Genomic DNA, 12,576 nt, shown 5'->3' on the forward strand with positions numbered 1-12,576 from the left:
TGTACCAGATGTTACAGTACATTTTGGCCGGGAGCACTGACTTCCTGCAATCTTCACAGAGTCAGTTTTAAACCACCCTGTTCTTATTACACTTCAGTTTTTGCACCGATCAAACAAACAAGATACAAGGACCATTTGTTGCAGTATCCAAAATGTCTAACTATTCCTTTAAACCAGACCAAAAAGCTGTCAAACTGACAAAAAAGGAGCTAACAAGAGTCCTGATCTTCAGGCCCCTGTGACGCTGACAGCTGGTCGGAGGCTTTATGTTTACATTCATGTCTGTCCCATCCTTGTGAAAATCTCAAGAAGAACTCAAGGGACTTTCTTCTAATTTGTCACAAAAGTTCTCTTTGACTCGAGGAAGAACTGAATCAACCTTATTGGCAAATCAATTGAACACATAGAAATTCCTTCAAAGTATTCGCTACATGTTGACTGGGAGCAGGGGCTTACAATCACAAAGCACAAACAACAGATCACGTGCTGCCACATTAACTTGCCAGCAGCAAGACTGATCAATACCCAACTTGCATATTGATTCCCCTCCAGATAGAAAATTGATCAGAGTGTTCGGTATAAGCAGTGAGAATCTTCCAAAGCGCTTCGTTATTATTGTTAACTGAGAACTGAGGTGCAACCTCAAACCATTAACACCATTAAACCAACCGGTCTGATTTACACACATTTATCAGCCTCCTTTCCGTCACAGACAGCGTTAATGACTGTGTGCGTATCAACGTTTTAGCATCCTTCAAGAACACACATACCCTCCAGGGACACTTTGATATTAAAGTCCTGTAATTTGAATGGGGAATCCCCAGTGAGCATATCTGCGAAAATAACAATGACACACATATGCACAAGGCGAAAGCCCTTATTAAACCAAATCCATATCTGCTCAGCGCGTGGATCCCTCACGAAGGTGTTGTATAGAAAGACGGCGTGTATTTTTATTGTGGGCATCAGAGACACTGATGTCTGAAAGCTTTGGGTTATTACAACGCATAATCACATAAAACTCATAATCACAATCACAATCACAATCACATACACACAAACACATACACGCACGCACGCCCAGGAGGAATCGGTGCAGGAGAAGAGGAGAGGAATCCATTTACACAGACCGAGAAAGAGAGCCCCAGCCTCCGCCACAGTCTACCATTAGACAGACCTTTCTCCTGTTTTATATGATGAATTCTTTCATTTACACTAAGATTATCCTGTTGCTGCTGCTCGGTGTATGTGTGTGTTCGTCTCTCTCTGTCTGTGTAGTATACACTGTGGTAAATGGTTAAAACAATCTTATTCACGATCAGTAGATTAATAGAACTAAAGACATTTTGTCAAGTAAGTTCAGTTGGATGTACTTCATTTTATACTACGTTACATTTCAGAGGGAATATTGTGCTTTTTACTGCACTTAAGTAATTATAATTATTTATTGACATAAAAATTAGGATTTTTAAAATGATGTGATTACATTTTATTAGACTATCTACTCATACAATTTTAAATCAGCTTCACAAATTGCTGCTTACACATGAATACATTAGAAGCATAATTCTTTATTCTTAACTGAGGTTTTTAGTGCTCAGTTTGTACTGTTCACCATCTACAACTGCACAAACATGCTGAACCTCTGAAACCCAAACCTGCAGCAGAACTGCAGCGTGTGTGGTGAATGACTCACATCTCCTCACTACGATGAGACAATAGGATGCTATCAAGACACCTGCGGCAATCTTGAACAAATATATGTTGTGATTTGCATGCTGTATGTGTAATTAGGTCCTGATTGCCAGGGAGGCTGCTCCCATACATGCTCATTGCTCTGCAGGGGCAGTCTGACACTGAGGGTCCTTTCTGTTGGCGGGATGGCATGCACCATGTAGGTGACTTACCCGAGCAAAATGTTTAGGTCATAGTTCAATATCAGCTGACAATTACTGAATTATCAATTATTATTACTCTTGAATTATAATGTTGTCTGTAACCCACAGTATAATGTGGGATTTATTTACACCAAAGAAAACAATAGAGATGGAATTTCATCATGAGACTCACAAACTTATGGACATTATGAAAAATTAATTGGAGAGAGAGTATATCTAATGGAGCTGCAGGTGATGATAAGGCTGATAGCAATTTTGCAGTTCATTGAACTTCAAATTAAATTTTAATAAAAATAAAGCGACACTCCCCATCTCATCTTCGTTTGCTGTCAATCAAACAGTCAAATATTCACCACCAGCCATTATGTTTCTGGTCGTCTGTCCGTGCATACTGTACGTACGTACATTCAAGGCTTGTGAATGTGATATCTCAAGAATCCCTCTGTTTCCCCAATCACCCTTTTCCTCATGTTTCCTGTCTTCTCCCCTGTTTGTTTTTGTCTGTCATGTGTTCTATGTTTTGGTCTGTGTCTGGTGGGGATGGATTCATTCGACTGCCACACCCCAATCAGCTCGCACAGCTGGTTCTCATTCCAGTAATCACCAGCCGACACCTGGTACCACGCGGCAGTTCAGTAAGTCTGTTTGCTTGTTCTGCAATTCCGGTTCTGACTACCTGTCTGTCTCCTGCCTGCAGCAGTCCTACCAGTGTGCCTGTCTGTCTGCTACCCTGTGGTACGTACCTGCTGTCTAGTGTCGATCCACGGAGATCACCAGTTGGCGTGTCTTGGCAATCCTGTGTCGGTCTATGGGAAACCGCGCAGTCGCACCTGCTTGCTGTCCTGCGTCGGTCCACGGAAATCACCAGGTATCCAGCCCCCCTGCTCAGCGTTGGACCTGCCTGCCTCAGCTCTGGTGAGAATTACAGGGACACTCTCACCAGCCTGCACAGGTCTCGGGGACCTTCTCCGCCTTCGGAAAGACCCTGGGTCGGTAGTGACTGTTGTTGGCCTCACAGCCATTCTGGACTTGCCTCTGTGCTCACGCACAATCCCCTGGACTATTCACCTGTTCTGTGTTGAGAATAAACCTGTGTTCTACCAAGTCATCTGCTATGTGTGTGCATTTAGGTCTGTTCAAACATACCTCATAACAGATTTTAATGGTCAAAGGTCAAGGCCCCTGTGACCTCTCTTTTGTCCCATAGCTGTCCATCCCATTCTAGCAATATCCCTCAAATACCTCGAGGGAATTTCCTCAAATTTGGCACAAATGTTCACTTGGACTAAAGGATGAACTGGTTTGACTTTGGTGGTCAAATGCAGAGGTCAAGCCCTGCTGTGACCTCAAGTAATCCCATTCTCATGGACACGATATTTCAAGAGCGCTTCGAGGGACTTTCTTTAAATTTGGTACAAATGCTCACTTGAACTCAAGAATGAACTGATTAGATTTTTGTGGCCAAAATCTTTCAAAGTCTTTACCGTATTGTAAAAAGATGGGTCTGGGCAAACATGGATGTAAGCTACAACTTGACTGGTTGGCATGGCACACAACAGCAAGGTGGTAAATGTTAAAAAAAAAAAACATTTAATGAAGATATTCAGTGCAGCTTGCTAAGATAGCTTCTCTTCTCAAACACAATCTTGTATGAAGACTTTTCCACATAAAAACGAACCACTCTGTCACACTTATCATAAAAAAGGATCAATTCACACCTTTTGGAGTTGCGCATGAGGCATAAAACTGGTGGAAAAAAAATCCAAACACTGAACATAGTGAAAAGAAAACATGGCTCTGTTTGATTGACATCTTTGTAGTACTTTGTATTCTTGTTTTCATAAAGCTGTCATCTATTCGAACAATCAGTAGTTTTGTTCAGTGGATGAACGAAGACAGAAGCGTACAAAAGACTCAACAGACTCTGAACAAGAATTTCAAAAAGTGACTTTAAAAATCCTAACTCTAGATGTGCTCCTCTTTGCTACTGCTGGATGGATTTATTTGAAAAACAAAACAAACATTACAAAGCAAGAGATTTCTTTATTTTCATTTTCCATAAATAAGGCATATCAAATATGTTTGAGCTATGGGCTGATTGAAACTGGTTTAAGGGAGGGCTGCATTTATGTGACAGTACCAGATGTCATCACAGGTAAAGACAAGGAGCGCCATAAATATTTCTAATAGTAACACTGACAGTTTGTTCTCATGAGTCATAAGAGGAATGTGCATCTCTGTGCTCCACGATTGATATATTTTTTTCATGCCAATGGCTGTGCTCTGTTTGGACATCAGATTTTAAACATTTTAAAGAGAGGAGTGGATGTTTTTTTTTTTTTACTGGTGTTGATGATCCAATTTTGCTGAAAGGTTGGCTGTCTTTACGTCACCATAACGCGCTGTTAGTAAAACGTCATCGGTTGGAAATTAATCAGGCGTGCAGTTATCAATGAAAGTGTTTAAAGGTGACTGTGCAGCGGCGTGTTGGCTGTCTTTGTTAGGAGGTTGTGTTAAAAGGCGCTGGCCTTGGTGCTGAAGTTTGGGATTTTATTACTAATCTGTATTATTTCCGTCTCTGTACCTTTATTTCTGAAACATATTAGGTTAAAGAACGTGTTTTTAGTTTTTGCATGACCGATTGGACTTCAGGTAGTTATAATCATGAATATTCCCATGGATAGGCCTATGCTGCTGTCTCAGTGACTCCGGTATTTAAACAATCCAGAATTTTGTGATTTTGATGATGAAATTTTAATTGTGACCAAATATTTATGCGGATTATAAAGTTACAGAAAAAATACATTGTAATGGTGACATTAATTAAGAGTATCATAAAATATATTTAATGCGATTATTGAGTTCATGTCCTGTGTTTTCCGCACTCCGCACACAAACTGGATTAAAGAAGGTTTTGCAGGTTTTTATACTACAGTTGATACTAGATGTTGCCGTTTGGCTCGAGGGTTTTGTGAGCTGACGCTACTGGCATTTTCCTTCAGATACAATACGTGGCAGGCAAAAATAGTTGAATATTGATAATTGATTGTACTTTGGCTGTAGAAATGTGATCCAGGCAAACTTGGGTCATTGCGTGTACAGCCCGTACGTCACTCTCCTGACATCAGCACTCAGCTTAAATACCCGCAACACCGAGTGGTGTAATACAAAACAGGCACACCTTCATACGGGCGCGCCGGGAGTCAAACACACTGCTGGAACCTCAACAGAAGAATAACTTTAATGTACTTTGTATTATATTTAAAAACGAATATTTCAGGATCTCATTTTTTGCAGTCTATAATTTATTTTGAGCAGCGCTCTATTTCCAGAGCAACTTTTCCAAACTTCACAGGAAGTCCCTGCGCTTTAACCCTCGTGTATTGTTGGTTTTGATAATGAACAACGACTCTGTTGCGTTTGGAGAACTGGACACGAATGTTTCTGAGCTGCTGTCGCCTCTTTCTCTCAGCCACAACCAAAGTTTGTTCCCCGCGCTCCGGCTCGAGTCCAAGTCTTTGGTCACCTCAGCCACAATGTTCGCCGTGGGAGTTCTGGGAAACCTCATAGCTATCGTCGTGCTGTGTGTCTCCAAAAAGGAACAGAAGGAAACTACTTTCTACACTCTGGTATGTGGGATGGCCATCACGGATCTGTTGGGGACGTGCTTCACCAGCCCTGTGGTAATCGCTACATATGTGGCTAGCCGCTGGCCAGGAGGAGCGCTGCTCTGTCACTTCTTCTCCTTCTCCATGCTCTTCTTTGGCTCAGCCGGTATGTCCATCCTGTGCGCCATGGCTGTGGAGCGATACCTGGCCATTAACCGAGCGTATTTCTACTCGCAGCACATAGACCGAACAATGGCGCGATTTGCGCTCCTAGTCACCTACCTGGTCAACATTGTACTATGCATTATGCCCAGTTTTGGCTTCGGCCAGCACGTTAGACACTTCCCCGGGACTTGGTGCTTTCTAGACTGGAGGGCGATGGATCCACTCGGAGCCTGCTACTCCTTTCTGTACGGCGGCGTGATGCTGGTGCTGATTGCAGTGACCGTTTTGTGTAATTTGGCGGTGTGCAGGTCGCTGGTAGGGATGAACCAGAGGACAGGAATAGTCAGGGCTGAGCTGTGTGAGCAGGGAGGCTCACGTCGCCGCTTCCCCCGGCTGCAATCCGTCACCTCTGCTGCGGAGATCCAAATGTTCTGGCTAATGATCTTCATGACCATCGTCTTCCTGGTCTGCTCCATTCCATTAGTGGTAAGTTTGAGTGTTTCTATTATATTTGCGCGGAGTGCATGCCAAACAAATCTAGTTATTTTTATTCGATATTATACCTTATCTCTGACATTCTCTGTCGTGTTTTAGGTGCGAATCTTTGTTAACCAACTCTACGATCCAGCCTACATTTCTGCCGGGGGTAAACCTAACTACCGCAGTGACCTGTTAGCAATCCGCTTCGCATCATTTAACCCCATATTAGACCCCTGGGTGTACATTTTGTGCCGGAAAAACCTGCTGCTGAAGGGCTGCGAGAAGCTCAAGAGGACAGTTGCCCGGGGTAAGGATGGTTGCGGTGACAATATTGGTTGGGTAGAGGGTCAAAACTCCCCTGCGTCTTTGAACAGCAACGACACCAGTTACGCGTCATTACGCACAGCAAACTACAGGAACGACGTGGAACACCAGGTGTCCATCAAGAACAAATCCTTCACAGACTTCGCGATCAGACAAGCGTGGGAGTACGACACCGCCCGGGTCAACTTCCATCCGTTCAGCGTCGAATCGACGGTGATCCTGGGCTGCGAGGAGGAAGTAGCAGCTCAGTCCAAACAGGACGCGGCGGCAAAGGCTTCTCCGAGACGCAACTCAACGCCGCCGCTCTCCACACATGTTAGAAGAGTGGACATTGTTACCTGCACGTTCAGTACACCGAGCTCCTGTCAGTCAGCGAAATATCTCTGATGGACGTTTGTTATCTATCAACAGCAGCTTTCAAGCATTTCTGGCAGCTACTTCATCCGCACGGCAAACTGGTGCTATTCAATTAAAATTATACTTACTTTAGCACTTTTAATGGCTTTGAACGCAGCCACATAATCTTCAGCAAGTCAAAGGTAAACAGATAAATGGCACTAAAAATCAGCATCTCAATAATCTACACTGGGTCACATACCACATATGATTTAACCTGACCTGAAAGCGCTCTGAATGTACTCTAGGTTGAGTATTCTACGTGTGGATCCAACCCAAGTACAGCAGTAGATATAGAGGAGTGAAACGTCCATTCTACATCTCTTATTTATCATCCAGAATTTATGTCTATTCAGTTGAAGTCTAACACAAGGTCCAAACCATGGAGAGTTTTAAGCTGTACTGTGGGTTTAATTGTTCACCTATAACGTGATTTTGTGTGTGGTGTGAACCTGATAGACTTTGAAAGAGCAGGATATCACCAGTGGTGATAGTTTTACTGTCATTACACCCACTCTGGGTGCTAAAACAAAAAACTATTTATATTTGGCCGATGGCCACAACTGTTTGTGTCATATTCTGCTGAATATCGAGGACATTGCATATGAAGTCATAGATGATCATTTCCAAACATGGAAATTTAAACATCATACCCCATGGGTACAAATAATAGGTGTGACAAGAGTTTGATACATTGTATCCATGTGTGCCATTCACAGTAGGTTTTTCCATCATGTGTTATTACACTGTATTTCTGTGACAGTGGATTATATATTTTTACAAGCTGCTAATTTGCTCTGTGCCATTTAACAGTGTTGCATGATGCAGGGAAACTGAATACGGACATTTTGAATATGTAAAATATTTATATTGTACATTTGCATAATGTATAATGTTTTGATAACTGCAGTTGTGAACAGCTGATGTGAACATATCAGCTATTTATAAAAAAAAATACTACTTTTTTTTTTTTTTTTGCTTTAAGCTGTATGACCTGAGGTGTTTGCTGGATGTGTTGGTGGGTCTGTGCAGTGAAATAAAATGTCTGAAGACCGCAAACTGGTATGAAAAAACTTTGATATTTTCATGGCAAACATCCTCAGCTGACAGACAGGTGGCAGAAGAGCAACGCTTCTTTCAGTTCTGAGGACAACAGGATCAAAGTTAGCTTTTTATTTTAGACCAGCACGTGGCGCTATAACACAAGTCTAGTTGAATTTGAGCTGGAAGAAGGTAAGGGTGTTAACTCACGTGCGCAAAGTAATGTGTCAACACTGAAAACAAGATGTATATTTAAAAATGTTTATTCCCTTCGAGGATAATGCCATACAAAAATAAAGGAAACTTTATAATAATAATAATAATAATAATAATAATGATGATGACGTCTGACTTGAAGATGAAGTCTGACATGTTGGAGAGTTTAAACTGAATTTAATTACTGAACCGTTTTGTAACTAGAAATTAATGTTCAGGTCTTGTAGTATAAAATTTTCATCTGTTCAGACCAAACATTGATTGATTTTCTATTTCTAAAACTTGACACTCGAAATAGAGGTTAGTTGTCAGACTCAAATGTCTGAGGTGGTCTTGAGAAGAAAAAAAGAAGTGTTCATTATACCACATCGTTTTAATGCAGGTCAATATGTTTCTGAAATCTATTCATCAGAAATGAATTGTCCGGAGGAATCGGAGCAGCTGTTTTGTTTTTATTTGCCTGATTCTGCCCAGCTGTTCAGTTCAGGTTTGAGTTCCTGCAGTAGCTAAATGTAAAAATCAGCACCTTGAAAAGAAAATGTGAGCTGAAGTAACTTTCAACATGACCTGTGAATCTTTGCAATAAATAGATATATATCTACATTATAGAGTTCATTTAAAAAAAAAAAAAAAAAAAGCAGCTCTCATATGAAGCCATAATAAATAAATAATTTATCTGAAATAAATATATTTTACTTTTATACAGTAATACATGAAGATGCATGGCATCCATTTGGCTGAGTTCACCTGAACATAGAAAAGATCAAATGTAATGTCACTGTTTGTGTGGGAAATAATGATATGGAACTTTTGGAAAAAGCCGGCTTCACTGTAAGCAGTGGACATAGTGCCTGTCTGTTTAGTCTGAAGTAGATTATAAACACAGGTTCAGTCCTTTAACTGTGTTTCTTCTATATATCTATGTGGATTCAGCCTTCAGGTGTCGCCCATATAAAACCAAAACATGTTCACATAAGGAGTCTCTTTTATGAGCAACAGTTGGCCTCGAGGATCTTGCATTAGTTACCAGTTACTTAGTTCAAAACAGTTCACTCTTTGATGAGGCAGCAATAAATCCAGACTGGGAGCCCCTGATGACCTTCCCTCCGTCTCCGAGTTTGAACTTGGCCCTTAATCGCTCGGTTGCACCCAGGCAACTTCCTCCTCAACAGGAAATTCGCCACAGGAGGCAAACAAGTGACCCCGATCACTTCCTCTGCTCCATGTGTGACGGCGCCCCCCTCTGGCCATTTCAGACACACAGGCCTTGCTGCACAGAGCATCCGTCCTGAGCCTCTTGACACTTCTCTGTTCAGGATGGGTGACACCACTCTTCATCACCCCTTCCCTCGTCTCTTCAGCCCATACACATGCAGCTGGCAGCGGACAGCGACTGGATGGTCCTCCATGTGGTCTGGGCATCCATGAAGGAAACCGGCTCGTACCGGTCGGGCCGGCAGCAGGGGTGGCTGCTGACCTTGCGGGCAGTGCGCCGAGGCAGCGAGCCATTTTCCAGCAGTGCCTTCAGTGCTAGGTCATAGTTCATTCTGGAGGACTGGCAGGAGCCGACGCAAAACTTGAAGAGGACAATTTCATCCGAGTCAAACCCCAGTCCCAGGTCCCTAACCCGCATCTCCCTCTTCTCCACACGGCAGTCCCTGCTGCTCTGTTTCGGGTGCCTATTTTTACCTTTACCCTTTCTATTTCCTTTTCCTGTCTCTTCCTCTTCCTCCTTTTCTTTCTTCTTCCTCTTCTTCTTTCTCTTCGGTGCTCCTTTGGGTTGAGGTTCTGTGGGGTCAGAGGAGCGTGGAGAGCGCCCCACCCAGCGCCTACTCGGATGGTCATCCACCTCATCCATTACAAAAGGGTCTGAAATTGAACGAAAAGAAAAGTCTTAGTCGACAGAGAGTGACAAGTGAACGCTAGAAAGCAGAAAAATTAAAAGCAGTTACATATTTTTTGTATATAATCTACAATTTCACTTTGATAATGATTTCAAATCACATGTAAATACGCTCAAATGACTGAGATACGAAGCAGATCCTCAGGCTGAAGCTTCTTTCCAGTCTAATAGCGCTCGGCGAAGCCGAGGTGCTGTAAATTGTACGTTCACGAGAGCTGCAGTACCATATAGCGCATGCCAGGTGGAGTACGGGTCACTGTCATCTTCCTGCTCCTTGTCCTCCACCACCTCGGGCAGCGTCACAGGAAGCTCTCTCTCCTCCTGGCCTCCCGGCGGGCCCGCAGCGGGCCCAGAGTCTGATCCCACACCAGCAGCACCGGCTTTCATATGAGCTCCTTCCACCAGAGGCAGCAGAGATATGAGAACCCACAGCAGCACCTGAGGAAACGGAGGAGGTGTGAGCTGGCAGAATGACATCAGAGGGATTTGTTTGACTCACTTTGTTGTGTGCTAAACTTTAGTCAAATTAAACAGTCTTGTCTAGGAAAAATGTGTGCTTGCTGTGACTGGAAACTGTGCAGACAAAGCAAAATATTACAATATTTTAGCTCAAAACAATAAGCTGGAAAACGCTAAACTATAACTCACTGGCGCTAAAGAGTCTGGTGATAATTATCTGTGGGTTTGTCGCCGCAAGCAGCTTCTTTCACGTGACACACTCATTAGATCCATTATTCATACAAAAACAACGGTAAGTGCAGCTTTAAGAAGGTTTTTTTTTTTTTCAGAGATAAACTGGAATCATCTACATCTACGTGGCGGTAGCGTACAGTGGTCTGCTGATTGCTTTTACCTAACAGCCAAGGTGCTAAAACTAGCTTCTTTTTCCCCGTTTACAGTCTTTATATGCAGCTAAGCCAACCAGCTGCTCATATTTATCCCACAGACATGGTAATAGTATCAATTTTCTCATCCAGCTTTTGGCAAGAAAACAAAAATGCGCATTTCCCAAAATGTTGAAGTATTCCTTGATGTAGATTTGTGGTGACATATTGCAGACTTGTCGGGTGTTGGCGTACTAGTCTTTAAGAAGGCTTACTTCCACACAAGTGACTGTCCCCACCAGAGGAATCGTCTGTTCAGTCATATATTTAATAACAACACTAAGTTGACAAAGTGCTTTCAAAACATAAAACTGATAAAGAAAATTAGATAGTAGTTAAAAGAGCTAATAAAACAAATACATCTTCAAAAGAGTACTTTGTCTGAAGCCCATTTCATCAAAAGTGATCTCACCTACTCTTCAGTAATAAGTAAGTCAAATAACCCTGCTTTCTTTCCGCCCTGGATCAAACTCTATCTGCTGGCTTATAACTTAGCAATGAAAGCTACGGTGCTGACAGGGTTCCGTGACTAGCTCAGTCCCGAGACTTATGGGGATGGATTTCATTAACAATTTATACTACACATCATCTGGTTTATAGTGGTCGGCACAGTGGAAATGAAAACTCATAAGGCCGGGTTATTTGCAGAGACGATGAAGAGAAGAGAGGGAGAAGAGACGGAGAACAGATGAAGCGAAGGAGGCTGCAGAGAAAGCGGGAAATAAAGTTGAGGAAAGTTTCGGGGCGCTCTCGTGATGTCTGTTCCTGACAAACCTTGGCCTTTGGTGACATTACAGAAGTAATCTCCTGTCTATCCTTCCTCCGAACCCATCTGGTCCCACCTGGTGAGAAAGAGAAAGAGAGGAATGTAAGACCAAGAACAAGGCTTCACTCAAATCAACTTTCCTCCTCCCCACAACTCTCTTTGAAAAGGGTAACATAAACTAAAGGCACAACATGCGGGCAATATGATGTCTACACATTCACAATTGTCCAGATACTGTAAAAAAAAAAAAAAAAAAAAAAGAAAACAGTCCCGCGGGTCCCTGAGCAACCGACGTGTCACATAAATCACGTCCTCAATGCATGAGGACGATGTTTTTGTTGCTGCTTCAGTAGAAGACCAGTGTTTTCTGCCAGCTAGTGTGTCCAGCGCTGGCTTGTCTGCTCATACGCCCCCGCAAACAGCCGCAGTCCAGCAACAAAAGGCAGCATCTGCGCTATACTCGTCAAAGGCATTCTTCAGGGTTATTCCTGCGGCAGAGGTACAAGCAGGGGGAACCAGGCGTAGCGAGAGCACTTCGCGGAGGTCCCAGACAAAAACCACAGAGATGCAAGACAGGTGATAAGAAATGTCACAGATGCAGATGTTTATATATGATACGTGCAAGTGTGGAGGATTGCCCTGGCGGCGGGCCCCCCCCCCCCCCCCGTCACACGAGGTTCCGTCAGGTTTGGTGTGGTGGCCCCTTCACGTAGACCTCCACCGTAACTGTAGATGATCTACCTTGCATCGGGGTCGACATAAATGCATTTTATTTAAGAAGGTAGAGCAAAAGTCAGCTGATCACAAAACCATTAGTTCGAACCCATCCATTCGATCGATTTTGAGATATCGCAACATAACAACAAAAGTTGTCGGCATTCATCAGCTGGTAACA

The 12,576-nt window shown here is 42.9% G+C and overlaps 2 protein-coding genes across 2 annotated transcripts; one reads left to right on the plus strand and one right to left on the minus strand.

The window, feature by feature from the left end:
- Positions 1 to 5,296: 5,296 nt before the first annotated feature.
- On the plus strand, positions 5,297 to 7,654 carry ptger4c (prostaglandin E receptor 4 (subtype EP4) c). Its single transcript, XM_069712471.1, has 2 exons — positions 5,297 to 6,157; positions 6,266 to 7,654. The coding sequence occupies exons 1-2, from the start codon at positions 5,297 to 5,299 to the stop codon at positions 6,860 to 6,862; spliced, it is 1,458 nt and encodes a 485-aa protein (XP_069568572.1). The 3' UTR covers positions 6,863 to 7,654.
- Positions 7,655 to 8,372: 718 nt separating this feature from the next.
- Positions 8,373 to 11,721, minus strand: LOC138629026 (artemin). Its single transcript, XM_069712491.1, has 3 exons — positions 11,690 to 11,721; positions 10,256 to 10,469; positions 8,373 to 9,997 (listed from the first exon to the last, which is right to left on the minus strand). The coding sequence occupies exons 1-3, from the start codon at positions 11,705 to 11,707 to the stop codon at positions 9,486 to 9,488; spliced, it is 744 nt and encodes a 247-aa protein (XP_069568592.1). The 5' UTR covers positions 11,708 to 11,721; the 3' UTR covers positions 8,373 to 9,485.
- Positions 11,722 to 12,576: the final 855 nt, after the last annotated feature.

The sequence above is a fragment of the Brachyistius frenatus genome, unplaced genomic scaffold (genome assembly GCF_029030835.1).
Source record: "Brachyistius frenatus isolate BFR_SWC_R1_liver_20210118 unplaced genomic scaffold, ASM2903083v1 Contig_110, whole genome shotgun sequence".
Taxonomy (NCBI): domain Eukaryota; kingdom Metazoa; phylum Chordata; class Actinopteri; family Embiotocidae; genus Brachyistius; species Brachyistius frenatus.